Here is a 27665-nt window from a genome sequence, read left to right on the forward strand (position 1 = left end):
CTGAGATCGAGTCCCGCATTGGGCTCCCTGCTCAGCAGGAAGCCTGCTTCTCCCTCTCCCTCTGCCCCTTTCCCCCCTCCCAGCTGGGGGGCTCTTTCTCTCTCTCTCTCAAAAAAATAAAATGTTTAAAATAAAAACTCTAAAAAAATCTATAAATTGATAATAAGTCTGAGACCTAGCACAGTTAAGTGAAGCCATAGAAGATGGAGCTGCGGTTCAAAGCTGGACTTCTACTGCCTCACAGCTTCTCTGGTATTGTATGAAAATACTAGCTACAGTATTCTTGATAAATGATCCGTTAGGTAGCAATAAATATTGAGTGGTCTGCACAAAACAGATGAAGTGCATTCCTTTGCTCAGAAAGCTCCAACTTCGGGGCGCCTGGGTGGCTCAGTGAGTTAAGCATCTGCCTTCAGCTCAGGTCATGATCTCAGGGTCCTGGGATAGAGCCCTGCGTCAGGATCCCTGCTCAGCAGGGAGTCTGCTTCTCCCTTTCCCTCTGCCTCTCCCCTGCTCATCCGTGCACACGTGTGCACGCTCTCTCTCTCTCGTAAATAAATAAAATCTTAAAAAGAAAGCTCCAACTTCTCTCCACAATCTCTCAGCTTTAATAATTGAGGGGCCATTTCCTGTACTGTCATATTTCTTACTGGACTCTGATTTAAGTTACCTCTGGTCAGGAGCTGTTTCCCATGAAAGAACAACCCTGTTTTTACCGTGGACTGTGAACTTCAGGATCTGTCGCAGCTCCTGTCCTTCTCCCACAGGTGGCGCCAGTGACATACCTGCGGATGAGCAGCCAGCCCAAGCTGTATGCAGCCCCTGGGTGGACTCTGCCAGCCTTTCCTGTGGGCATGTCTCTCACCTTCGTCGTTCAGTTCTATAACAGCATTGGAGAGAAATTCCACACACACAACACCCAGCTTCATCTGGCCCTGAACAGGTGTGGAATCAAAGGAATGATGTTGATGTTGTGGTAGTAATTGTGCAGATGGGCTCAGGTTATCCAGTACATTCCTCTCATGTTCTCTACTTGGAATCTGATCTTTATTTCTTTCATTAGGTTGGGAAACACCAGAATGGTGCTAGTTGTTCAATGAAGAAGAATTTCAGGGTGTCTTCAATCTTTCAAGCCCTAGTTCACAGAAAGCCCCCATAGGGAGCTGGTAGGAGTATTATTATCAAAAAGCTGTACTGGGGCACCTGGGTGGCTCAGTCAGTTAAGCATCCCGCTCTTGGTTTCGGCTCGGGTCATGATCTGGGGGTCCTGGGATCGAGCCCCACGTCAGGCTCCGCACTCACTGTGGGGTCTGCTTGGATTCTCTCTCTTCCTCTCCTCCTCCTCCTCCTGCTCCCTCTCTCTCTCTCTCACATGCATGTGCTGTCTCTCTCTCTCTCTCTCTCTCAGATCTTTAAAAACAGAAAATTTTAAAAAGCCAACCTCTCGGGCACCTGGGTGGCTCAGTCGGTTAAGCATTCAACTCTTGATCTCAGCTCAGGTCTTGATCTCAGGGTTGGGAGTTCAAGCCATGCTGGGCGTGGAGCCTACTTAAGAAAAAAAAAAAAAAGGCTTACTGGGTACTCTGTATATAAAGGTAATAGACCTGACCTGTGGCCACTTGTTGCTTGCCCTCCACCATAGAATTCCTTCTGAACCTTTGAGCTGTTGAATAGAAAATGCTCGGGGCGCCTGGGTGGCACAGCGGTTAAGCGCCTGCCTTCGGCTCAGGGCGTGATCCCGGCGTTATGGGATCCAGCCCCACGTCAGGCTCGGCGTTATGGGATCCAGCCCCACGTCAGGCTCCTCTGCTACTTGTGTTCCCTCTCTCGCTGGCTGTCTCTATCTCTGTCAAATAAATAAATAAAATCTTAAAAAAAAAAAGAAAGAAAGAAAATGCTGTGACCAGCTCTGCCCCCAGAACTGTGTCCTCACAGTGATCTTTCAGAGATGACCTGCTACTTTCTTATCTCCTTTCAGAGATGACCTGCTACTTATTGGGCCAGGGAATAGGAACTATACTTATGTGGCCCAGGCAGTGAACACAGGAGTGACGCTTCTGGGAATCTGGGACCGGAGGCACCCAGGTGTGGCAGATTACATCCCTGTTGCTGTGGAGCACGCCATTGAGCCGGACACCCAGCTCACCTTTGTTGGCGATGTCATCTGCTTCAGGACTCACCTCCTCAGCCACAACGGTCTGGATACCTTCTCTTTCTGAACTTCACAGCTAACTGGATGAGAAAGCAACTCATCCCTTAGATAATTTTTTTGAAATAATTTCAAGTCTGAGGGCCTAGGCTCACGTGGCTGGCTCAGTCCGTAGAGTGTGTGACTTTCCATCTCAGGGTGTTGGGTTCAAGCCCCATGTTGGGTATAGAGATTATTTAAAAAAATAAGCCCGAGGGTGGGGCTTGATCCCATGATCCTGAGATCATGACCTGAGCCAAAATCAAGAATTGGATGCTTAACCAACTGAGCCACCAAGGTGCCGCCAAAAATAAAATCTTTTAAAAAAAAAATCTTGAGGGCCTCTCTGGGAATATTGACCGTGCACCTCCTGAATGCATAGTTCACTGTATCGTTATGCATTCCCTTCTCTTCTCCCCCATTCCCAGCTTCTGAAGGAGGGTAATTGATAAATTGAAGAACAGTAAAGGATGAACTAAAATGAAGGAAAATGCAGTAAGGCGTTAGTTCTAGGAACCAGTTGTGAATACACTGCTTTGTAAGGGACATTTGAAGGCCTAACTCTTAAATATATAATCACCATAATAAGGTTTGGCCTTGTCCTGGGCTAAACTATACTCTTGATCAGCAAAGCATTTCTGCCCTGAGAAGTACTATTGAGTACAAGAACATCAGCGTTTGGTTAAGAAATGAGTGTTAATTCTCTGGGTTTACAGAAGGTATATTCTAAAGCACTGTACCCTGCCTGGGTGTATGCATCCAAATCATCCATCCAAGTAGGACTGGTGAGGGGTGGGGAGTGTGTGGCTCTGTGACCTCTTCTGGGAACTGTGAATCCATGTGTCTGGGTGCAGTGATGTGACGTGGGTCCAGATTCTATATATTTAGGGCTTGATTCAGAAGGAGTCCACTCAGCTCAGGTCATAACCCCCAATCCTGTAACGACTGACTTGGAAGCAACCACCACTAACATGTAACCCAGGGCCATTGAGCTAGCCCTGCTTTAGGGTTCACAGAGTTACAATCTTATGATTGTTAATCTCTTGTCAGTGAAACAACACTGTTACTTTACTCTTTTGCTAGATTTTGTCAGGACTGTCCTATCTTCCATTCTAGAATACTTGGACATCCTAAAGCTATACCACTTTGAATGAGGAAGCAAAAGGACCAAATGCCAGGTTCAGTAATCTAACCTAAACTCAAGGTGGCATTCCTCTGCCACCTTGAGACTTAAGCCAAAGCAAACAAACCTTCTCTCCTGCCAGTTGTCACCTTCTTGCAGTCTTCTGCTGATATCCATCAGTAGCTAAGAGTTATCCCTGTGTGTAAAAAGGGTTTTTCCTTTTTCCTAAGAACAGTTATATTCTCCAACTAAGTAGCTCCTTCTGTGATTCTGAAGGTCAGTAATTCTTGTTTTATTTTGTGGCTATGATGGTATATGAAAGGGAGCCTGACATTCAGAAAATAAAGTTATCTTCAAAGCTGGATGTCCCTCCTAGGAAGAGATATCTGTATGCTTGAATGGTTTGCTGTTACAGAGTCTGAATAAGTGTAGAGTGACCATCCATTTAGATCAGACGTTGCAACCAAGTTTTTTCTCTTGTCTTTTCTTAGGTGAACCTGGGATATGGATGATTTCTGCAGACAACATTCTACAGACAGACACTGGCACTGGAGTAGGAATGGCCAGGAGTCCAGGAATAGCAACAGTCTTTCATGACATCCCAGGAGTGGTGAAAACATATCGAGAGGTAACCCTAACAAGGCCAGGGTGACTATTTCCATATTTGGGGATATGCATATGGAATACACATCCCAGGAAAAGAAATACACTGACATGTCAGATATAAAGCCAGCCAGAAAACTTTGGAACATAAAACTAAACAGTGAATAGGATTCTTAACCAGAAGGAAAAATAAATAAATAACAAATAAGGGGCGCCTCAGTGGCTCAGTCAGTTAGGCGTCTGCCTTTGGCTCGGGTCATGATCCGGGGGTCCTGGGATCAAGCCCCACATCGGGCTCCCTGCTCAGCATGGAGCCTGCTTCTTCCTTTCCCTCTGCTCTTTCCCCCTTCTCGTGCTCTCTCTCCTGCTCTCTCTCTCAAAAAAAAAAAAAAAAAAAAAAAGATTCAGAAGAAAGACTAGTGTGATTTTTACTTTAAAATATCACTGTGGTGGAGCGCCTGGGTGGCTGTCAGTTCAGCGATTTGGCTCAGGTCATGATCTCAGGGTTGGGAGGTTGAGCCCCACGTCGTGCTCTGTGCTTAGTAGGGAGTCTGCTGGAGATTCTCTCTCCCTCTGTCCCTCCCCCCTCAAATAAATAAACAAACAAATCTTTTTTATATTTTAATTATGTATTAGAGTAAATTCATATACGTGTATCCTGTCCAGCTGTACATGATCTTTCTTAATACAAGATCATAGTATTTCTCATTTCTTTTTTAAGTTTTTTATTTATTTATTTGACAGGGAGAGAGAGCACAAGTGGGGGGGAGCAGCAGTCAGAGGGAGAAGCAGGCTTCCTACTGAGCAAGGAGCCTGATGCGGGACTTGATCCCAAGGATCATGACCTCGAGCCAAAGGCAGATGCTTAACCAACTAAGCCACCCAGGTGTCCCAATAAATCTTTAAAACACCACCACCAGGGGCACCTGGTGGTGTGTGCTTTTAAAATACATATATATCTCACTGTAGCTACTGGTTGTACTAGACTGTAGGGGACAGAGTTGATTGTTAATCTCTTGTCAGTGAAACAACACTGTTACTTTACTCTTTTGCTATATTTTGTCAGCAAACATTTTTGAGATGGGAGAAAAAATGATTTAGGAATGATTTAGGAGAGAAAGGGAAATGTGATGTCGAAGTAGAGAGAATTGCTGAAGCAACACCCTCTACTAGGTGAGACAGTCGAACAAGTGAGGGATTGGCTTGATGAAGCCTTTTCTTTTTCCCCTTAAATACATGTCGGGTCTCCCTCCTCTGTGCCCAGAGGACTTGTTTTTTCCTCTTTTCATTACTCAAATGTAACAACTATCCTTTGTTAAGCATCTACTATGGGCTTGGCATTTTGCATGTTTTTTTTAAATTTTGATTTTACATCCAGCGTAACTCTCATTTTTAATCTTCACAACCCTGCAAAGTATTATCCCAATTTTATAGATAAGTAAATTGCCCAATATGTGCCCACATGGTATCTGGTGACTTATTGTAAGGAGTTCACAGTTCAGTGGTGATAGAAATAATTACACATAGACAGTTTAAGTAACTACAACATAACTGACCAGTGATTTATAAGTGACATGTCAGAAGTGCTCCTAGAGTCCAGACATGGCTGGCTGGCTCAGTCGGGGGGGGTGCGACTCTGATGTACAGCTTAAAAAAAAATTAGGGGGGAAGGATGCCTGGCTGGCTCAGTTGGTTAAGCGTCTGCCCTCGGTTCAGGTCATGATTTCAGGGTCCTAGGATCGAGCCCTGTGTCGGGCTCCCTGCCCACTGGGGAGTCTGCTTGCCCTCTTCCCTGCTCATGCTCTCTCTCTCTCAAATAAATAAATAAAATCTAAAAAAGAGGGGAAAAAAAAGAATACAGAAGGGGGCACACCCAAATGGCTCAGTCAGTTAAGTGCCTGACTCTTGATTTTGGCTTGGGTCATAATCTCAGGGTCGTGGATTGAGCCTGGAGTCAGGCTCTGTAACTCAGCGCAGTCTGCTTCTCTCCCTCTCCCTCTGCCCCTCCCCCCACTCCTGCATCCTCTCAAATAGGTGGATAAGTCTTCAAAAAAAAAAAGAATACAGAAGAAAGAAAGTCACTTAATTCTGCTTAGACATTAAGGCTAAATTTTCCAGAAGTGACATTTAAACTGACTCTTGAGATCTGAGTCACACAAAAAAATAAATAAAAATAAACTGAGTCTTGAGGATTAGGAATTTGGCAGATAAAATAAAAGGCTTTTTATATTTTAAGATTAATTTATTTGAGAGAGAGAGAACATGCAGGAGTTGGGGCGGGGGAGCCAGAGAGGGAGAGAATCTCAAGCAGACTCCCCACCAAGTGCGGAGGCGGTCTTGGGACTCAGTCTCACAACCCCAAGATCACGACCCTGATATCATGACCTGAGCCAAAACCAGGAAGTGATTTTTAACAAAAATAAAAATGCCTACAGTATAAGACAGAACATTACAAATACATTGAGAGAAGCAAAGTACTTTGAAGTTTCAGGAAAGGCTGAAATTATAAGCAACTAAAGAAAGTTGCAGTTGTCTTTAAAGACATTTTAATAGGGAGTCATCCAAAGGGAATATGTCAAACAGAGTAATGGACAAAGATCTCCTTTGAGGAAAAAAATGTTATTTTCTTCTCAAAGGTAGAGATTTTGAGGTTTGCCACATTTTGTGGTTCTTAAATATGTGATGAAGTAGAAGGGCAGTTTGCGCTTGTGTGAAAAGGCTGCTTTTGGTTGAATAAGTTATGAAGGGTAGAGAGGGAGAGAACAATATTTTCTAAGAACTCAAGTACAGATTTTCCTTTGATTTGCTGACAGGTGGTGGTCAATGCATCAAGATTAACGCTCAGTTATGACCTCAAGACCTACCTCACCAATACCCCCAGTTCACCTGCGTTCAAGCTCTACATCACCACCGGCAGGGACGGTGCTAATCTTAAAGGTCGGGAGTCTCTTTGTACATCTGGGTAATTGCTCCCGTCATTCCCGTGTTCCTTCAACTCATTTACCCCTTAGACTGTGATCCATATTTCCCTTTATTTCAAAATTGACTCCCACCTTTAACAAATAAATCATTGACAGCTATGACCTTACAAATGACTGGATATCAGGTTTTGATATAGGCTACACCTAGTCACTGTTGTTTTTCTAGTTGTAACCTTGCCTGAGAGGTGGCCTAAGCCAGAGATTTCCAAATATGGCTGATTTTCAAGGTTATCCAAGGAAATCTTTTTAAAAATATGGTCTTAGTCTCCATCCAGATAGTAATAAGTTTGGGATAAGGCCTAAGACCCAGTTATTTTCCAGCTTCCCTAGATTTAAGAATTGTTGGACTAGGCGACATCTTATTATTTACTCAGTGAATTTACTTTGTATGCTTTTTTTTCTGTACTGGGCTATAATTTACTGTCAATAAAAGGTTGGGGGTGGTGCCTGGCTGGCTCAGAGGAGCATGACACTCTTGATCTCAAGGTAATGAGTCCAAGCCCCACATTGATCGTAGAGATTACTTAAAAAAAATAATAAAAATGTGTAAAAATTTTAAAAGGTGTTGGGGGGAGAAAACTAAAATACAAGAAATTCCTAATAGATTCTAGGTGATGTTAGCAGTTTTTATATATTTTATCTCATTTAACAATCTTTTTTTTTAAGTAGGCTCCACGCCCAGTACCCAACATGGGGCTTTGCTTTGAACTCACAACCCTGAGATCAAGACCTGAGCTGAGATCAAAAGTAGGATGCTTAACCAACTGAGCCACCCAGGCGCCCCTCATTTAACAATCTTATGTAGTAATTATCATCACTTTAAAAATGAGAAGTACCGAATGTAAGAGCAAGTAACATGTACAAGCTAACAACTAGTTAGTGGCAGAATTGGTAGATCTGTCCCACTCCAAAGTCCACGTAAATTCTTTCATTCTTTTTGTTTTGTTTTGTTTTTAAGAAAGAGCAAATTCTATTTTTTTTTTTTGCCAAGAGAACATGCAAAAACAAGAAGTCCAATATATAATTACTGACTATAAAATTTAAGTCTAATTGCCCTTTTTGTCCTTCTATTTTTAAGCACTTATTTTTTTTCACATTAGATATTTAATTTTATCATAAGTATAATCTAAGTATATATAAATATTTGGTTTTTAAAGTTTTCCAGGTTCCTTTACAAAGTACTAAATATTTATAACATAACATTCACTCATTGTTTCTACCTTGTGATTTACAGATTACAATTTTTCCCCCCAGAATCTTTCTAAAACCACAACTTATTTTATTATGAAACCTCATGAAACAACTCCTTTGATATTGCTGATAGTTTCCAAAAGATGGGAATGGTCACTGGACTACTGGCAGCTGAGAAAGAACTTCAGCAAACTGAGACCATTAAGAAACTGTGCAGGGGAAAATCTTGTTAACAGGACACCAGCTCCTGTTTAATCTAGAATGCCATCCATTACAGCTATCCATCTTTTGCTGGCTGCATGGCTCCTGTTTAAGATACCATTTGTAATAAAATTCTAGAGATCTCTAATTTGAATCACACTGCAATCGGTTATAGAAAATAAAATTTCCTAGACTGAAAAGCTACCTCTGAACTATAACAGCTGTCCAGTTTCCCTGGAATCTGTCTAATTCCTTCTGAGGAATTCCAAAACCTTTCGAAAGAGGACCCCATCTATGATATTGATAATGGAAGCCTCACTTACAGTCATTCACAATCTAGCAAAAGCAAGGGTCTTAGACTATTCTTTCATCTTGATTGTAGGAGAAGCCAACAGGGCTGGCCTAATCAGAACTGACCCCCCCCCCTTTTTTTTTTTTTTTACTGTTTTTTAAAGTATTTATTTAAGTAATTTCTACACCCAGTGTGGGGTTTGAACTCACAACCCTGAGATCAAGAGTTGAATGCTCCTCTGATTGAGCCAGCCAGCTGCCTCCCCTCACCACCCCCTTTTTTTGTTTTTTTAAGATTTATTTTTTTAAGGGGCGTCTGGGTGGCTCAGTCATTTAAGCGTCTGCCTTCGGCTCAGGTCATGATCCTGGAGTCCTGGGATCAAGCCCTGCGTCAGGCTTCTCGCTCAGGGGGGGAGTCTGCTTGTCCCACCCCTCTTCTTGTGCTGTCTCTCAAATAAATAAAATCCTTAAAAAAAAAAGATTTATTTATTTGAGAGAGAGAGAATCTCAAGCAGACTCCCCACTGAGCATGGAGCCCAACAAGGGGCTCAGTCTCAAAACCTCGGGTCACAACCTGAGCCAAAATCAAGAGTCAGATGCTCCACGGACTGAGCCATCCAGGTGTCCCGCCTCTTTTTTTTTTAAATCAAACTACTGCCTTTATATGTTTCCTCTTTTACAAATTCTTACAACAATTATCTCTTTTCTGCTTATTAGGATCCTGTACCCCAAGTCAGGCCTTGGCCATTACAACAATACTTCTTCCTGAGACCCTTGTGCTTTGCCATGTGCAGTTCAGTAATACTTTGCTAGACATCCCAGCAAGCAAAATTTTCCATGTCTATGCAGGTTTCAGCATGGAGAAAGGTGGGTCCCACCAGCTGGATCTGGTGCCCTTGTTTCCATCTCTGTACAGTGCAGCCCAATTGGATTGCATTTACACTTTCCAGTTTCTTCTGCTATGTAACTGTGGAAGCTTTCTCAACTAACATTTTTGTTTAATCTCTGTAACACCCTGTGCTTTTCTATTATAGTCATCTATTTTCTTCTTTGCTAGTCCCTGTTATCTCTGGGCTCAGATCATTCATCTTTTATCTCCAGGAAGTAGCAGTGTTTGAGTGTTTATTGATGAAATGAAGGATATCCCAAGCAGAGTAGCATTAACTAGCGTAAAGTAGAAACAGGCATGACATCGGAATTTCATATAAATCATCTGATCTAAAATGAGAGGATTCATGTCAAACGTAAGGCATAAATAGGATAGTGCCACAGCCCAAGACCTTTTGCTCCAAGGCCAGGCAGTATGGCATGAGTAATGAGCGGCCACTGAAGGAAGGCTCACTCAGCAAACTGGTGGGCACTAAACAGAATGCCTGGCGCCCGGACACGCACTAGGTGTACACAGGGGAGCAAGACAGGGCTTTTCATTTTCACCCGTGCTGCGCAGGGTGATCCGTCACGGAATAGAGATGCGTGGGATGCTGTAGATTCAGAAAGAGAAGAGGAGCATTTACCTCGAACCTAGGGGTTAGAGTGTGGTTTTACACAGCAAGGCATGTGGAAGGGTAACTAGGAGTGAGCTAGATGTGAAGAGGCCAGAGGCCAGGACATCCCAGGTAATCAAGGGCCTGGAGCTTGCTTGGCAGGACACAGAATGGAGAGGGAAGACTAGGAGGCAAGGAGGCCAGTAAAGGGGCCACTGCAGTAATCCAAGCATGAACTGATGAGGGTCTAGCCCAGAGTAACAGGAAAATACTAACAGAGGGGCAGGTGTCAGAAATTTCCAAAGATGAGTGAGTTAGCAAGATTTGAAGGATGGTTGGATTTAGGAATGAAGGAAAGTGTGTCTGTGAAAAGACAGCTGAGTTTGAGCATGGGTAACTAGAACAACAATACTCCAGTAAGATATGGTTTGACAGAGAAGTGACTAAGCCATGCTCAAAGCATCTTTCACAAACCCTTTCCTGATCTTGGCAACTCTTGGTTACTTCATTTTATGTCCCCTTAATTTCTCTGTTTGCAGTGTGTTACTTACTACTCCCCCTATGTTGATTTAAGCAACAAGTTCAACTGTGGGTTGTCTGGGACTGTTTTTCTTTGGTATCCTCCCGCCACATTGGCCAATAGGCTGCTAATAGTGAACAAAGTTGAGTTCACATTTTCTTCTGAACTTGCTTCCATTTTTCCTGTTTTAAGCCAGTTGGCTCAATAGAGCCTCTCAACCTTCCCCACTCAGTTTTTTCATCTTTTCTTCAGGGGTTTATGTCTGCCTAATCAAGGTTCGACCCCAGTCAGAAGAGCTGCTCCAGGCCCTCAGCATGGCTGACACCTCAGTCTACGGGTGGGCCACACTGGTCAGTGAACGGAGCAAGAATGGAATGCAAAGAATCCTCATTCCTTTCATCCCAGCCTTTTACATCAACCAGTCAGAATTGGTTCTTAGCCACAGACATGACATCGGGGAGATAAGAGTGCTGGGGGTGGACAGAGTTCTTGAGAAGCTAGAGGTATGTGAAGCACTGAACCAAAACATAACTGAGATCCAAGTTTTGAAAAAGTAGTCTTCATTCCTAGTCCAAGGGCAAAGGAACAGTTAGGGAATGACTTTGATAAAATTCAAAGGGGTTCTTAAAACAGAATGAAGAAGACCTGTCTTCTTCACAATGCCAGGGGACTCCCAGAATCTAGAATTTAGGTCATGAGCTTTGTCAGTCTGGAAGAGAACACCAGTATCATCTTAAACAATCTTTAGAATCTTAGTTTAAAGCTTTTTTTTTTTCTTTTAAGATTTATTTGACAAAGAAAGAGCATGAGCAGGAAGAGGGACTGTGGGAGAGGGAGAAGCAGGCTCCCCGCTGAGCAGGGAGCCGGATGTGGGGCTCAACCCCAGGACCCTGGGATCATGACCTGAGCTGAAGATAGACACTTAACTGAACCACCCAGGCAACCAAAACTTTAAGATTTGAGAAAGAGAGAGTGCATGTGAGCGGAGTTGGGGTGGGGGTCAGTGGCAGGGGAAAGAATATCCAAGCAGACCCCTGCTGTGTGTGGAGTCCAGCACAGGGCTGGATCCCTCCAGCCAATCAGGACCTGAACTGAATCCGAGTCGGATGCTCAACCAACAGAGCCACGAAGGTGCCCCTAGTTTAAAACTTTTTTGAAGCCTATTTTATTCCCATAGATCATTTTCTTCCCCTACTTCAACACGAGTGTGAAAAAGCAGATGACTTATCTTCAGATTGCTAACTAGGAATAAACAGGGATCTTACTGTATGTTTAAGATTGTAACGCAGTATTGATACAAAACTGATTTTTCTTCTGTCAACCAAGTGCCATTTTATCTTTTCTCCAAGGTCTTCCCCAGCTCCCCCGTCCTAGTGGTCTCCGGCCACAGGCAGTCTTCCCTCACGCCTGGCCTGGCTGTCTATCCCGTAAGAGTAGTCAACTTCACCTCCCTGCAGCAGACGGCATCACCCATTTTCATCAATATTTCCTGTGAGCTCACCAGTCAAAGTGAGGCTGTGCTAGTGAGAGCTCTGAAGGATAAGTCTGGTGCAGGTGAGCACTGGAGGCTCCTGGTTTTTGTTTTTTAAAGAGATTTTTTAAATTTATTCGCCAGGGGCGCCTGGGTGGCACAGCGGTTGGGCGTCTGCCTTCGGCTCAGGGCGTGATCCTGCGTTATGGGTTCGAGCCCCACGTCAGGCTCCTCTGCTATGAGCCTTTCTTCCTCTCCTACTCCCCCTGCTTGTGTTCCCTCTCTCGCTGGCTGTCTCTGTCCTGTCAAATAAATAAATAAAATCTTTAAAAAAAAAAAAATAAATTTATTCGCCAGAGAGAGAGAAAACAAGCAGGGGGAGCAGCAGGGTCCTTTGGGACCTATCCCAGGGACCCAGGATCATGACCTGAGCTGAAGGCAGACGCTCAACGGACTGAGCCACCCAGGTGTCCCAGGGGGCTCCTGTTTTTAATCTCGAGGAGGAAAGACCACAGAATGTATTGCTTAGTTAATGAGAAACATTCAGCCACTCGGACCAAGATTATTCAAACTAGCTGGGGCATGGATCTTTTTTTTTTTTTTTTTGTCAGAGAGCTTGCAAGAGGGCACACAGGCCTGAGCATGGGGGGAGCGGGAGGGAGAGGGAGAAGCAGGCTCCCCGCTGAGCAAAGAGCCCAATGCAGGACTTTGATCCCAGGACCCTGGGATCATGACCCAAGCTGAAGGCAGCTCCTTAACCGACTGAGCCAGCCAGGCATCCCTGGATTTTTATTTTCCAAGCCTACCTAGAACATTCAGGGTGCTCTCTTAACACCATCAAGATATTCTACTTAACGTACGTATTTAAGAGTAGTTAACAACTTAACAAGAACTTCTCAGACTTGTTAAGTGTACTGTTTTCCGTGTTTTAAACCTCTTGATAAATGTATTTCTTGAAAAATACCTGGCAGATCTTTTTCCATCAGGCAATGGGCAAATGGTGATAGTCCTAGCACTAAGACTTCGCTTTCCAAAATCCTGATTCTAGCCATTACTCAGTTTAGAAACTATGCCAGGTCTGGGTGGAATGGGAACATGTGTAGTCATGGAAAAGTGTTAGGAAAGCCAAACAATCATTCTTCTTATACTGTCACTTCTACTCGCCCATCCCTCTAGACAAAGTGTTCTTTGAATTAACTAGGAGTGAACTGGACTGAACCCTTGTTCATCTCCAGTGGAAGGAAGGTCAGTTTCTACAAGCACCTGATATGTACTGGCCAATACCCTAAGTGCATTTTATACGCATTTGTTTGCTTTTAACTCCTGAAGTAGATGTTTTTCTCTTTAAGAATTGAGGAAATTGAGATGCTAAAGGTCCCAGGACTAGAAACAGTGTTCAACTCTATGTTCCTTCTGTTAGAGTTTTTATTTTTTTAGATTTTATTTATTTATTTGACAGAGATAGAGACAGCCAGCGAGAGAGGGAACACAAGCAGGGGGAGTGGGAGAGAAAGAAGCAGGCTCCCAGCGGAGGAGCCTGATGTGGGGCTCGATCCCAGAACGCTGGGATCACGGCCTGAGCTGAAGGCAGACGCTTAACGACTGAGCCACCCAGGCGCCCCTCTGTTAGTTTTTAAATCAAGAGTTTTAATGGATTTCTGCAAGGGTCAATGGATGGAAGTACCCATGACTTCAATGGGGGGGGGAAATTGCACCTTTATTTTCAATTAACATCTGACTGTAAGTCTTCATTTCCACTGACTTTATGAATATAGGCAACAAACCACAGTAATAGCAATGTGTGACTCAGAATTCAAATTATTATCATGTTCCAATTATTGGATCTCAAAATCACTTCAAAATTACATAAAAATTACAGCAGTCAATCAGACTTGAGCCTAGATCTTTGTTACTAAAGCAGGTTACTGTTATCAAAAAGGACATTTTTAACATCTTGCTAAGTGTATAACATAGCTGTATCACAATTAAATTTATTCCATTTTGGTTAATTTCTATATAATTGGTTTCCTTTATTCCTACACATTTCCTGCATTTAAAAACATTCAGATAGGATCCATAGGTTTCACCATACTGCCCAAGTTGCTCATGGCAAATAAGTGGTTAAGAATCTCTGTACTTCTCAGAGCTAAGAGGGACCAGTGGGAACAGTACAACCATGGTAGGAAGGAGTGGCCAGACACAAAGATTCAACCCAGCCTTCAGCTTATTCACACAAGCATGTTGAGTGCCCACTGGTATATGCCAGACACAGTACCTGGTACAGAAATTAGATAAGACAGGGCCTAATTAAGGAACTAGTAATTAGTTCATTGTAGCTAGAACAAAGGGGTATTGGAAAGGCTGATCATGTTCCTTAAGTTTTATTTGGACTCTTAACCTATGAACATTGGAAAGCCAAAAGCTTTCAACAGTTGGACCTGATCAAGGATTAGTATAGAGAATCTTCACAATCTCAAACTGTTCTTCAGAGCAGTTTGTAAACAGTTCTGAAACAAAGTACCATGAGAAGTAAAATCAGTTACAAGTTCAAAAGTTAGTGGGCCTATATTAGGGATGCAGAATAGGAACTAGGTAGGAAGGCCTGGTGACAGGACCTGAAGTTCAGGGGAATCTGCTGGGACAGGTGTTCATTTCTAGGCACTGAAGAATTTGAAATAACCAAAGTCAAATGTCAAGTGTGCTTCAAAAACACAAGTCTTAAGTTTTATTAAGGACAGTGTTATACAAAAATCAGAATGCTCCCTACAAATGACATTCTAAGTAAAAAATGACAAGCCTCCCCCCCCCCGGATTTAAAAAGTGGTTGGTGATCCAAATAAAGATTTCAGGTTAGAGGGATTAGAATTGGAAGTTCAGTTGCCACAATCACAAATTTGGTTAAGAGAAACAAGTCACTTGGAATTAAAATACACAGAAAGGTAACAGGCATCTTAAGGTAGCAGAGTATCTAAATATCCATTTTTTAAGTTGAGAAGAAGTACAAGAGTCAAAGTTTGGGAGTTTATTACCTAGGAAATAGGAACAAGCCAAAAAGAGGTAGAGAACCAAGTACATAACTCACCTCTTTTACTCTATTAAGAAGCAAAATAATTTCCCAGAGGGCTGGGTTTTGAGAGCTTCTGCTGGATACCCGTGACCTTGTGTTTTTAAATACAGCTACCTGCCCTGAATGCTTTAAGTAACTATTACCTTATATTGTTCTGACCAATGCACAGATCAATGTGAAGATTCAGGTATCCTCCAGAAGTTCCTGGGTTCTCACCAGACCATCCTCTTTACCCTCTTTGCAGTGCTGGCATCAACAGCTTTCATCTTTCTAGGTAAGAAGCCCTTACAACATTCAGCACCATGGACTTTGACTTAGAAACTGCCTTCATTTAATTTCACCAACTATGAGAATGAAAATTAGCTGTTTATCATATCTCACTTCTGACAAGCAGTTGGAACTCATTCAGCCTCCCTAGCCCGTCACCTAGTGGATGAAAGGTCCTGCTCAACTTACCACGAAGCAGTGAACTGCACGTGACAGACCCCACTTGGAAGTGGAAACCACTAAGACTTGAGATGATGACATCTGCCTTCTTCTCTTTCCAGCATACAATGCCTTCTTAAACAAGATACAGACAGTTCCTGTTGTTTACGTACCAACTCTAAGCACACCACAAGCAGGTAAAGGATCACCACCTTCACCTTTGAAAAGCTCAAATATCCACATTTTATTCACACTTCATCTGTTTCTTTTTACTCCTAGGTTCTTATACCTCCACCACACGTTCTCCCCCACCTTTCATGAGTCCACAACCCCCACCAGGCCAGAGTCGGCTACAACACTGGCTGTGGAGTGTAAGGCACTAATCTCCACTTGGACAAATCCCCTCAACTATAGAGAACCGGAGCCATAAGCTCCCAAACTAGGCTTCTAAAAACTAAATAAAGGATCCTAAGTTCTGCGCTGAAGTGGTGTGTTGGGCTGTGTTTTAAAGGTCAACTGTCAGTTCTTAATGCTACGAAAACATAAAGGTGAAAGAAAATGTCCATTTATATAGTATCCCACGTTCCTATCAAGTTCCGAAAATTTATTCAGTGAGCCTAGCTGGACAGAATGTCCCAAATAGATTTTTTAAGTATTGGCCACTTACTTGCCCCAAATGACTAGCAGTCCTCTCTTCTGGTTGCCCCTGAGTACTTGAAGTAGGAACTTCCTAGCAGTAAAACAAAGACAATAAACAGGATGTATCCAAAATCTGTTTATTGGGATAGTGTCCCATTCATCTTGATTTAGGGTGTTTTTAGTGCTGCTTCCGCCTGAAGGAGCATCCTGGAAGAAAGAAGTTCAGAGATTAACCCACAGCGGCCTACTTATCCTGCCCCACCCCCACACAACAAGGGCATGCCTGATGATCCACCCACAAGAAAGCTACATGTTTACTTTGCTCTAAACCTGTAGCTACCACTTCAGTCGTTTAAGAAACTTCTTATCGCTAGCTCAAACAACCCTTTTATTACCCCTCCCCCTCAACTTTAGACCTCAGTGTTTTAAAACTAATAAATATGTGGTTTCTCGTAATACTTTTTGGGGGGAGGTGGACGAACGACTTTCTTTACGAGGCAGTTAGATAACTGACACACGATCCCTCTCGCTACAAAATTTAAAGTTCAAAATGACAACATTCGTTCATCCGCTCACCTTCTGTAAGCCTTGCTTTTCCTCCTGTGGGCTGGCAGAGGACAGTGGAGCAGCCGACACACAGAACTACCGTTTGTGCGTGGCTAAAGACGGTGGTGATTTTGTAGCATCCTGGGAAGAGACATCAAGAAGCGGGAGTTAGGACCTTTCCACGCCTTTCTTCGCTCGAGCGCAGGCCCGCGTGCGTTAACTGTCAGGACAGGGACGTTCCGTCACCCCAATATGCACCGTCTCCGCTAGACGTGACGGGCCGGATCCACATGCACGTTCGAGTCCGCTCGGAAGCAGCCCGGCCCGCCGAACCCCTCCCCCTGGCCCACTGTCTTCTCCGCGATTCACCCCCCGCCGTCTCCAGACCCCCACTCCCCCCACCAGTCGTCGTCGTGCCCCCGGGCGGCGCCCCTCACCCGGGCACTTCACGTCCATGAAGTAGGAGTTGGGGCTCTGCACCAGGCGCTTCTTCTTGTGCTTCCTCTTCTCCTCTTCCGGGGACGGGTGCAGGAGGTCCTTCGCGAGCTACGAGGGGCAGACAGGCACGGTCAGGGCGACGGAGGCCCCGGGCGGCAGCGACAGCAGCGGCAGCAACAGCCCGCGCCGCCCGGCGTCCGCAGCGGGGCCGCCATCTTACCCCCGCCCCGGGCCCCGGGCCGCGCGCCGNCGCGCGGGAGGCGAGGGCTCTGCCGGGACCCGGGCCGAGGAACTCACAGGCATGTTCTCGTGGGGAGGTCGTCACCGCCGGAAAGGAGCGAAAGCGGAAATCCTGCCGCTTATATCCGCCGCCCGCCGGAAGTGACGCGCACGCGTTCGGCAGCCATGCCGGAGCCCGCGCGCCGCCTCTAACGTGCGCCTTCCGACGGGGGTTCCTGCGCCGCGACGTGGGAGTGTGTTAATAAGGTCTGCTGAGGAAGACGGCGCGGCTGAGTCGTGCGCGGGACTTCTCGGATTTTGTTGCTGTTTTTCAGTGGGTTTACTTTGCCAGTTAACAACTCAAAAGTGTAAAAACGGGAAAACCAAACCCTCCTATTTCTCGCATCCCGAGCCTACTGCGAGGGTTAGCCGCCGCTGAGTTTTGTTGCGTCTTTCCAATCTTTTCCCTTCAATGACGGTATCAGACGCCAACGTAGTGCTCGCTGTGGGCGGCGTTGCGCCTGCTCCGCACGCTGTGTCGGGCGGACACTGGAAATGAGACGCCCAGCACAGCCCAAGAAGCCGCCCGAAGTCCTGCCACCCCGCCGTCCGAGGCGGCGGCGCCACTTTACATTCCCACAGCCCTTCCCGCCCATCTGCAGCAGCGCGGACTTCCCGAGCTTTCAGATCCTCGCAGCACTGACACGCTTGACGGAACGAGAAGAAAGCAAACGTGAAGACCGAAGCATCATCTTCTACAGTCGGACCCAATGTTTAGAATGTTCCTTTGGCATGAGGAGGATCGAAGATGACTCGCGTGGCATCTTGGACTCAAAGGAGAGGCATGTGAGTTCCAGTCAGGGCGTGCTGGTGAAAGTTGAACTACGGGCCTGGAGCCCAGACTTGCCTTTGCTAATTTCAGTGGTGTAAGTATTTCCACCGTGGCCAGTTTCAAACCACCAGTGTGACCTCGTTAAACACGGCGTTGTTCTTAATGACCAGCAAGAACCGGTTCCAGCACACCACTGAGGGGCCAGAAAAACCCCTGAGGAAATAACATTTAGGCTGAAATCCGAAAGACGGGGTGTCAACCATGCCACAGTCTGGGAGGAAAGCATTCTAGGTTGATGGAAGAGCTTGTGAAGACAAAAACCCAGGCCAGAATGAGCCTGCCACAATTGAGGGGGTTGCCAAAGCTCTGAGAGCTAAGGGCAGAGCATACTGGGGTTAAGGTCCAGTGACAGCCAGTGTACACCAGCATAAGTACTGTTCCGAGAGGTGAGCACCGCACACACCACACTCTGGGGATGAAGAGTCCAGAACAGGCAAAATGAAAAACGAATTGATGGGTTTTTATCAGAACAATTCATGAAAGTTGAAGAGTAATTTAAAAGATTGCTAGGGGGGCGCCTGGGTGGCACAGCGGTTAAGCATCTGCCTTCGGCTCAGGGCGTGATCCCGGCGTTCTGGGATCGAGCCCCACATCAAGGCTCCTCCGCTATGAGCCTGCTTCTTCCTCTCCCATTCCCCCTTCTTGTGTTCCCTCTCTCGCTGGTTGTCTCTATCTCTGTCGAATAAATAAATTAAAATAAAATAAAATAAAATAAAAGATTGCTAGGAGGGGTGCCTGGGTGGCTCAGGCGTTAAGCGTTAAGCATTTGCCTTCTGCACTGCTCAGGATCCCAGGGTCTGGGAATGGAGCCCCGCATCGGCTCCCTGCTCGGCAGGGAGCCTGCTTCTCCCAGTCCTGCTCCCCCTGCTTGTGCTCTCTCTCTCTGTCAAATAGATAAATAAAATCTTTTAAAAATAAAGGATTGGTAGGAGATGGTTTGACTATTGAGAAATAAAGAAGAGTCAAGGTTTGTGATACATCTTGAAGACAGTGGGAGGGGAGAGAATGGACAAAAGGGGGTTGAACAGCTGTGTTCGAGAAGGGACAGGCATGGACACAGAGACAAGGATGAGCGAAGTGACAGAAGATGTCTTTTCACCAGTACACTCTACACAGGGACAGGTCTACTGACGCACTGTTAGAAAAGCAGATAGTTTGAATAATTTTTTTCAAAGGCAGAGATAAACTTGTTTCTCTGTAGCCGTGTTTTCCATACTTCAGCTTTTTCATTGCCTTGTCATAGCCCTTTCAGTGTGGTGTCAGGAGGGCAGCCTCGGGCTGTCCTAAGATCCATTACCTCATCGAAGGAACGAAACCAGACATTTATAGTCCCAATCTCTGTGTTCCTGAAACTGGCGTGTCAGAGAAATCACACACAGGGTCCCAGAAGATTTGAATACTGTTGCCAATAAAGCCCCCCAGTGTGTCTCAGTGAGAGAGAGAGAGTGTGTTTGTGGTGTGGGGAATGTATGTGTGTGTGGGCAGAAGTGTGAGGGGATGAGGTGTGTGGTATGGGGTGTGGTATGGGGTGGTGTGATGTGTGTATTGTGGGTGTGATGTAGGTGTGTGATGTGATGATTGTGTGATATATGTATGACGTGTGTGGTGTATACATGGTGTGTGTGTGTGTGGTATGTATGTGATACGTGTGTGTCGTGTGTGGTGTGCATGGTGTGTATGTGGTGTGGTATGTATGTGATGTGTGTGGTGTGCGTGTTGTGTATGTGGTGTGCGTGGTATGTAGGTATGTGTGTCTGGTGTGTACATGGTGTGTCTCTGTCTTGGGCCCCGTGGAGCTGCAGGACACCTCCTTTTCACGCCGTCCACCAGGGGGCAGACCGTCCCCACAAGTGGCTGGTGCTCCGGGCGCCCGGCCGCGTTCCCAGGGAGCTGGGCGGGACGTGAGCGCTGGGAACCCCGGCGCCCAGAAGTGCCCCGAAGGCGTCCACACTTGAGTGGACCGCGGGTCCGTTGGCTCAGCCCCCCGTTGTGGTGAGCCCCCGGTGCCGGCCCCGCCTTCAGCCTGCATCCCCCAGATTGTGCCCGCGTGCCTGAGGCGCCCCCGTCGGCGGGCCGTGGGGCTGGCCGCGGCTCCCCCTTCCCCACAGCCGCCCCGGCGCGGACTGCGAGCGAGCGGGAGGTGCCCGGCCGTCCCGGGGGCAGGGGCGGGCGGCCAGGGGGGTGGGGCCCACGGCAGGGCCGCCTCCCCTCTTTCCCGGAGCCTGGGCGGAGAGGGAGGAAAACTTCTTCCTGGCCTGGGCTGCGGGCCGCTCCGTCCGCCAACCCTGCGGTCCCGCCCACCGGCGCCTCCCCCGGCTCCCCAGTGTCCGCCATGGCCAAAGCCTACGACCACCTCTTCAAGTTGCTGCTCATCGGGGACTCGGGGGTGGGCAAGACTTGTCTGATCATTCGCTTTGCAGAGGACAGCTTCAACAACACCTACATTTCCACCATCGGTGAGCCCGCCGGCCGTGCCCCAGACCCCCAGCTCCCCCAGGCCCTCGCCCCTGTTTCTCCACCCGCGGTGAGCCCGCTGGCCTGTCTGTCCCACACGCCTGGCTCCTCCAGGCCCTCACCCCTCCATCTCCTCGGCAGTGAGCCGACTGGCCTGCCCCACACCCCCAGCTCCCCCAGGCTCCCAGGTTACTAGTGGCCCCACTTTTCAGTCTTCTGAAGTCTAGTCTCTCAGCCCCTGTCTCAGACCCATCCCCCCGCACATCTCTCTCGATGGTACCCAACCTCTCATTTCTCTGAGGCCTCCAGGTAGCTTCTCCGATGTGCCAGCCCCTCGTTTTCCTGGTACCATCCTTCTCCCTCATCTCCCCAAATCCACATGAATCCTTTTCTATTTCCTCCCATGCATCTCTCCCCACCCCCACCCACCTAGAACTCTTGACCCTCTCTGTATTTCCTGTACCCCCTCTCCCTGAACATGCTTTCCAATTCCATTAGCTTCTTTCTGTCTTGTGGGTTCCAAATCCTCCCATTGCGTACCCACCTTACCACTTCCCAGTCTCCCTGCCCCTCAACTTAATGGGGGTGGGCAGGGTGGAACAGAGTGGCTGTCTGTGCTGGAAGATGGCCCAAGGACTGGGATGGCGAACATGCAGTCAGCCAGGCAAGGAGGGTGGGAGTGGGGGGACTTTTGGGGGCTCTGAGTCAGCCTGGTGACTCAGCCTCCTTCCTGGGCTCCTAACAGGCTCTGGGGAGGTGCCCATGTTTCTTCGAAGAACAGTGCCTCCCCTCCTCCCCTCTTGTCTTTCTTCATCTCCTCTGGCCTGGGAAATAAAACGAGGGGAGTCTCAAGACAATTCTGGTTAGAAAAGGGAAGGAAAATGCCTGTCTTTCCTAGTTCAGTCTCAGGAGGACTCATTCTTGCTTGCAAGCATAGACTGCTGTTAACTCACACGAACTGGCATCAACTACCTCTTTCCCGGCTCTTTATGCTGTAGGGCTGGAGGGTGGCTGGAACACAGAGAGTTCAGGGTCCTAGGAAAACAGAAGGGAAGAGGAATCCTGGAGTCATATTTTGAGGGGGACACTGAATTAAGGGAGCTGTCAGCTGGTGTGGCTGAGTGGACCCAAGAGGTGCCTTAAGCCTCTCTGTAGAACTTCCATCACCTCCCCCTCCCAGATCGGTAACATCTTAGTAAAAAGAATGTGTTTCCTGTACAAATGCAGCTTTGAGAAAATTCTGTCTTGCTCTTGCAACAAGGTTGCTTCCCAAGTGCACCCCCTATAGAATTCCTAGTGCCGCTGCTGCTCCATTCCCGTGTCTCCCATCACACACCCTACACGCCCACACGGTCTCAACTTCAGTGTGTGCACTGCCCTCCTAGGAATTGACTTCAAGATCCGAACTGTGGATGTAGAGGGGAAGAAGATCAAATTGCAGGTCTGGTGAGTGAACCCTCAGGACTGCTGGGCACATTCCCTCATTCACCTCTTAGCCCCATTTCCCTCCCATTTTGCTGCATATCTCCTCCCCACCGCGCCTTCCGGTACTTCTCCCAGGCCACTTCCTGTCACCTCACTCAGACGTCGTCCTTCCATCTCTCTTCCAGTTCCCTCATCTATTTTCAGCTTTTTTGTAACTCTTTTGCCTCTCCTGGCTCCAGAGAATTCTCTGAACTTGACCATAAATGTCCGCAGGGCTGTCATGTGGACATGGCATTAAAGCAGGTATACAGCAAGTAGCAGAATTGAGACTTTCAGTCTGTGCTCTCTCTGAATTCCGGGGAACCCAGAAAGCCGGGGGTAGAGGGCTGACCTGTCCTAGGAAGCTAGAGACTCTGAAGGGCTGGGAGTGGCTGCTGACTTGAAGAAGCTTCAGGAGGCAACAGATGAGAGCAGATGTGGTTTGAATTCTGGTTCTGCTGCAGAATGACCTGCCTCTTCAAATCTCTGTCCTCATTTGTAAAACAGGGACCGTAAAACGTGTCTTACACGGGTAGGGCGAAGATGGAGCTTGGCACAGAGTAAACGTTCAGCAAATATACCTGAGAGACCTTATTCCTTAGGTCTGTGTCACCTCCCAGCCGTCCTACTCCTTTTCCCCCTTTACTGTTTTCTGATTCTGTTCCTTTCAGCCCCACCCTGTTGCAAGAGCTAAATTCTTAGCAGGGGGAATTCTCTCTTTGGAGAAGCATTCCCTCTCTCCTGCCCCACAAAATATTCCACTTCTTCAGGGACACAGCTGGCCAAGAGCGATTCAAGACAATAACTACTGCCTATTACCGTGGAGCCATGGTACGAGGTGTGGGTCTGGACAAGGGATGAGGCAATAGAGTGGAGGTTTATGAGTACCCAGGGGCAGGGGTTGGGCAGGAAAATGGGAGGCGGCACAGTGTGGGAGGGGGAGGGCCCCACATGGACTAATGGGGTAGATTCATGGGTAGAACTTGCAGGGTCACTTAAAGGAGCAGGAAGCCGAAAGGGGGGAACGTGGCCCAAGGCTCCATGGTGAACCCTTGCCGTCCCCCAGGGTATTATCCTAGTATATGACATCACAGATGAGAAATCCTTCGAGAATATTCAGAACTGGATGAAAAGCATCAAAGAGGTAAAGACCCTGCTGAAGAGACCAGAGACTAGGTAGAACCTGGAGGGTGAGGGGCAACGAAGGTGAGCAGGACCCGACTTTACTCCTCCTGCCCTTTTGCTTCCAGAATGCCTCAGCTGGGGTGGAGCGCCTGCTGCTGGGGAACAAGTGTGACATGGAGGCCAAGAGGAAGGTGCAGAAGGAGCAGGCTGTTAAGGTGAGGGCCAGGCCGAGGCGAAGTTGGATTCCAGAGGGCTGCCACCCTTTACCCACCTCTCTTCTTCTCCCTCCATCCCACAGCTGGCTCGGGAGCATGGGATCCGGTTCTTCGAGACAAGTGCCAAGTCCAGCACAAATGTGGATGAGGTGAGACACATCCCCATGCCCACCCCCACTCCTGAGATGGCTGTTGGACAGCAAGTCCAACCTCCCCTCCAGCCTGTTCTGAGAACTCACTCCTTTCCCCGTCAGGCTTTCAGTTCCCTGGCCCGGGACATCTTGCTCAAGTCAGGAGGCCGGAGATCGGTGAGTTAGTTCTGCTGGCCTGGGCACAGCTGTGTGTATGTGTATGTGTTAGGAGTGAAACCTCGGGAGGGGAGTAGTGCTAAGACCCCCCAAGGGTGGATCCCCTTCAAACAATGTACAGTCTCAGACCCCAGCCAGCCATTGTCACCCTGATCCCGGTGCCCTTCCACCTCTAGGGAAACAGCCACAAGCCCCCCGGCACTGACCTGAAAGCTTGTGACAAGAAGAACACCAGCAAGTGCTCCCTCGGCTGAGGACCCTAGGCCCGGAGGCTGACCCTGAGGGAGGCAGGGCTGAGGGTGGGCAGGAGAGAAACAGCACGTGGGACTTGGAGGGGCTAGAGGTAGGTAGATGGTGGAAGAGTAGGGAGCAAATGGAGAAGAACACAGGAAGGCGAGAGATGGTAAGGAGGTAGAATAGAGAGGGAAGGAGAGGCAAGGAGGAGGGAGAGAGAGGCGAGGGAGTGAAAGGAGGGGAGGGCGGCAGGAAAGAACCGGACCTGGGTGTCAGACCTTCCCTGGGCTTCTAGGGCAGACATAAATGTAAATAAACAGTTGATATGTTGTTACTGGATCAGGTTTTAGGGTTGTGTGAGAGTTGGCTCAGCACCCCCTCTGTAGGTTTGACCCTGTGTGGTCTTGCTCAGTATGAAAGGCCACCACCCACACAAAGGTCCCTGGATTGGTGACTTTCATCATCAAACCTAATTCCTGCCTCTAAGGTGGTTGGGCTGCCAGAATCAGGCTGGGTTCCTGTGACACCAGGACCTGTCCCTACATGGATGAGGAAAAGAACAAGGAGGTTCTCTGAACCTGGAGGTCTGGACATCCTCTTTCCATTATGGGGTTTAGAGGATCCTATGGACAGAGCCCTGCCTGGTTTCCAGAGGACTCTTCTTAGGCCTTCCCAGGGGAGTGACAGCCCTAGACTCAAGGCAATAACAGGACCTGGTATTGTTTAGCCTGTGATTTCAAGCATCTCTGATTCTGCCAGCAATCCTTTTAGGTAGCTGGTAGGCATTATTTTCCATTTCTATAGATGAGGAAAATGAGACACAGAAGAGGTTCATTTAGTCATAAATCTTTTTTTTTAAGTATTTAATTACTTATTTGAGAGAGAGAAAGCGCGCACAAGGGCACCAGGGTGGGGCTGAGCAGGGAACCTTACATGGGGCTCTCGGATCCTGACCTGAGCCAAAGGCAGACGCTTAACCAACTGAGCCACCCAGGCACCCTAGTCATAAATCTTTACTGAACATTTAGTATGTGCCAAACACAATGGTCAAGTTTGGGTTGAACTTACAAGAAGGACAAGAAAATTTTAACAAAACAGCTCCTAAGTAATGAATAACAAAGAGGCAAACCTACTGGCATGCAAGAGAACCACCACCCAAAAACTCAGGCTTGACACACAGCGCCCATAAACATACAAAGCCACGTTGAACTACGAGAGACGGCACAATAGTTTCTAAACAGCAAAATTGTCTCACAGACGACCGTTTATCAGGATTAATGAACGTGTCACATTTGGCTTATGCAAAATACTATTAGAAGTTTAATTTACAGATAGGAAGTTCAAGGCACTTCAGAAATCCCCATGCCTGTGGCATGGAAATGGATGGCACAACATGGGGTCAGCAGCAAAGCTTTCTGTGCTGCTGTTTGTTGGTAAAAGACGACACCAGGAAAAAGCCTGACCGTGCTGGGAGAACTGTGAAATGATTGAATACATGGGTTAAGTACCAAACTTCTATGGCGTAAAGATCAGGCCCCGGCTCTGTAGTCAACAGCCCAGCTGGTGTGCTTTGCTCAAGGTTATGAGGAAAGACTTGCATGTTGTGAATCCCAGGAAGAACACTGACTGACATCTTCATCACACCCCAGAGCAGAGGTTTTAAAATCCAGTTTAAGCGTAGAGACGTACTCAGTTGCTTGGTACTATCGGAAGTGAGAGCTTAGGACTCTCACAGCTTGTCAAGAGATGTGGTCAGGTTTGATAAGGAGTAACAGGATGTTAGAAGATTTCAGCAAACCTTTCCTAATAGCTAAAAGGTACTGGAAAATACTCACACCTACTTCCTGTAACATACAACTACTGACGTGCGCAAACAGTAACTTAAAGGAACGAGCAAATAGTCACAAGAAAACTGAAGCCCAGTCTCAGCTCCCATCTAATGATCTTTCCAGAGTCTGATTGTTCCTGCTCTTGAGGGGCCAGCTCTGCATCTGATGGGAAGACAATTTATGGGACATCGCACTGGTTATACTCTTAATCCTAGAACGAAGTGCTGTAGTCCTTAGGGCTGTGGGGTGGGGGAGGCAGCTGTTGTACTTAGGCTAGGAAGACTTCTCGGGAACAGGAGAATGTGGGCTAGGGTTAACAAAAACGTCTGGGGACAAGCCCTTTCATCTTGAGAAGTGGGGACAGATTACTACTAGTGACCATACTTATATGAATTTAAGTACCTCCTTGAACTCACACAGTCTGATTGTCTGGGAGGCTGTAAACCTACCTATATGTAAAATTAGCAGGAAAATACGGGCAGAGTTCGATAGTGACTAGTACCAGGCAGTAAAGCATAAACCCAGAGTGCGGGCCGGTCTCTGCGTTGTGGGTACCTTCTTAGGGAGGTTTAACTGCATGGGGATGGAAAGCAGGGGTTGCATCTGGCCTTGGAAGGGACCGTCTGGGCTCTCTCACTCACTCGCTGACCTCGGAAGTCATTTCTACTCTGAGCTTACTCACAAAATAGGGACAATACCCGACTCTTCAGGATAACTGAAGACCAAAATTACCTAAATGCTGAATTTAAAAAGTAGGACAGAGGGGCGCCTGGGTGGCACAGCGGTTAAGCGTCTGCCTTCCGCTCAGGGCGTGATCCCAGCGTTATGGGATCGAGCCCCACATCAGGCTCCTCTGCTTTGAGCCTGCTTCTTCCTCTCCCACTCCCCCTGCTTGTGTTCCCTCTCTCGCTGGCTGTCTCTATCTCTGTCAAATAAATAAATAAATAAATAAATAAATAAATAAATAAAATCTTTAAAAAAATAAAATAAAAAGTAGGACAGTAATGGGACCCCATGCAATTAGAAGATGAAGGAAACACTATACTCCACATTTCGTCTGCATCTCGCCAAAAAACCCTGGAAACTGCACGTTCACGTTTCCACTTTAGAGACTACGGAGAGGCGGACAGCGCCCGAAGTCCCGCCTCGACTCTTCCTGGGACTCCCAGCCCCGTACTCCTCACACGGCGCCTACGGTTCTCCCACGGGCCGGAGCCGGAGCGCGGAGGTCCGAGGAGCTCCCCAGAGCACCAGTCCCGGGGGGCAGTCCCGAGCCAGCGGGACCAGGGGCGCCGGCGGCTCGGCCGGGGGAGTGGGCGCTCCTCGCCTCGGGGTCAGAGCTCAGGCCCCACGCGGGGCGCAGCGATTGCGCAAAACAATTACTTGAGAGTAAGTGAGCTTGCGAGAAGGCGACGCCGCGCCTCGGGAGGAGAAGGTGCAGTGTCGCCTCCCTCCCGTGACCATCGGGACGGGAAGGGGGGGGCGGCGGCTTGACGGGCAATTCCAGCGTCTTCGGAGGCAGCGACGGGCCGTTCCTTCCGAGTCGCTGCTCACCTCGCCCAGAATGGGCCAACGGGCGACAGGCCCGGGCGCCTCGCGCCACGCAGGCGACCTCGGTCCCGGCGAACGCCGGGCAAGGGGCACCCGCACAGCCCAGCCCGCGGCCTGCAGTGGGCCGCGATTCACGCGCCTGCGCGGAGCCGCCAAGCAGCTAGACCCCTCCCGGGTCCCGGCATCCCCCGCGGCCGCGGCATTT

At 47.6% G+C, this 27665-nt stretch overlaps 3 protein-coding genes across 4 annotated transcripts in view; 2 read left to right on the top strand and 1 right to left on the bottom strand.

Moving 5' to 3' along the window:
* Positions 1-16025, top strand: part of NUP210L (nucleoporin 210 like) — a 73596-nt gene extending 57571 nt beyond the window's left edge. Inside the window, exons 31-40 of the mRNA XM_002922534.4 lie at positions 768-943; positions 1979-2196; positions 3803-3939; positions 6728-6851; positions 9296-9445; positions 10835-11085; positions 11932-12136; positions 15290-15394; positions 15669-15743; positions 15826-16025. Coding sequence (XP_002922580.1) covers positions 768-943; positions 1979-2196; positions 3803-3939; positions 6728-6851; positions 9296-9445; positions 10835-11085; positions 11932-12136; positions 15290-15394; positions 15669-15743; positions 15826-15929 — 1545 coding nt within the window. The 3' untranslated portion in view covers positions 15930-16025. The remainder of the gene's footprint in view (positions 1-767; positions 944-1978; positions 2197-3802; positions 3940-6727; positions 6852-9295; positions 9446-10834; positions 11086-11931; positions 12137-15289; positions 15395-15668; positions 15744-15825) is intronic.
* Positions 16026-16306: 281 nt separating this feature from the next.
* On the bottom strand, positions 16307-17624 carry RPS27 (ribosomal protein S27). The gene is made up of 4 exons (XM_002922496.4): positions 17467-17624; positions 17169-17277; positions 16762-16872; positions 16307-16392 (listed from the first exon to the last, which is right to left on the bottom strand). Exons 1-4 carry the CDS (start codon positions 17470-17472, stop codon positions 16364-16366), a joined length of 255 nt encoding a protein of 84 aa, XP_002922542.1. The 5' UTR covers positions 17473-17624; the 3' UTR covers positions 16307-16363.
* A 2808-nt stretch (positions 17625-20432) lies between these two features.
* RAB13 (RAB13, member RAS oncogene family) lies at positions 20433-24419 on the top strand. Of its 2 annotated transcripts, none has more exons than XM_002922497.4 (8): positions 20433-20736; positions 22120-22180; positions 22969-23029; positions 23265-23342; positions 23449-23538; positions 23622-23687; positions 23793-23846; positions 24023-24419. In XM_002922497.4, exons 1-8 carry the CDS (start codon positions 20613-20615, stop codon positions 24098-24100), a joined length of 612 nt encoding a protein of 203 aa, XP_002922543.1. In that variant the 5' UTR covers positions 20433-20612; the 3' UTR covers positions 24101-24419. The 2 variants fall into 2 exon arrangements, with proteins under 2 accessions (XP_002922543.1, XP_034523452.1); XM_034667561.1 differs by having other exon boundaries at positions 20669-20736; positions 22870-23029.
* The last annotated feature ends 3246 nt before the right edge of the window (positions 24420-27665 follow it).

This window comes from Ailuropoda melanoleuca, chromosome 8 (genome assembly GCF_002007445.2).
Source record: "Ailuropoda melanoleuca isolate Jingjing chromosome 8, ASM200744v2, whole genome shotgun sequence".
NCBI lineage: Eukaryota > Metazoa > Chordata > Mammalia > Carnivora > Ursidae > Ailuropoda > Ailuropoda melanoleuca.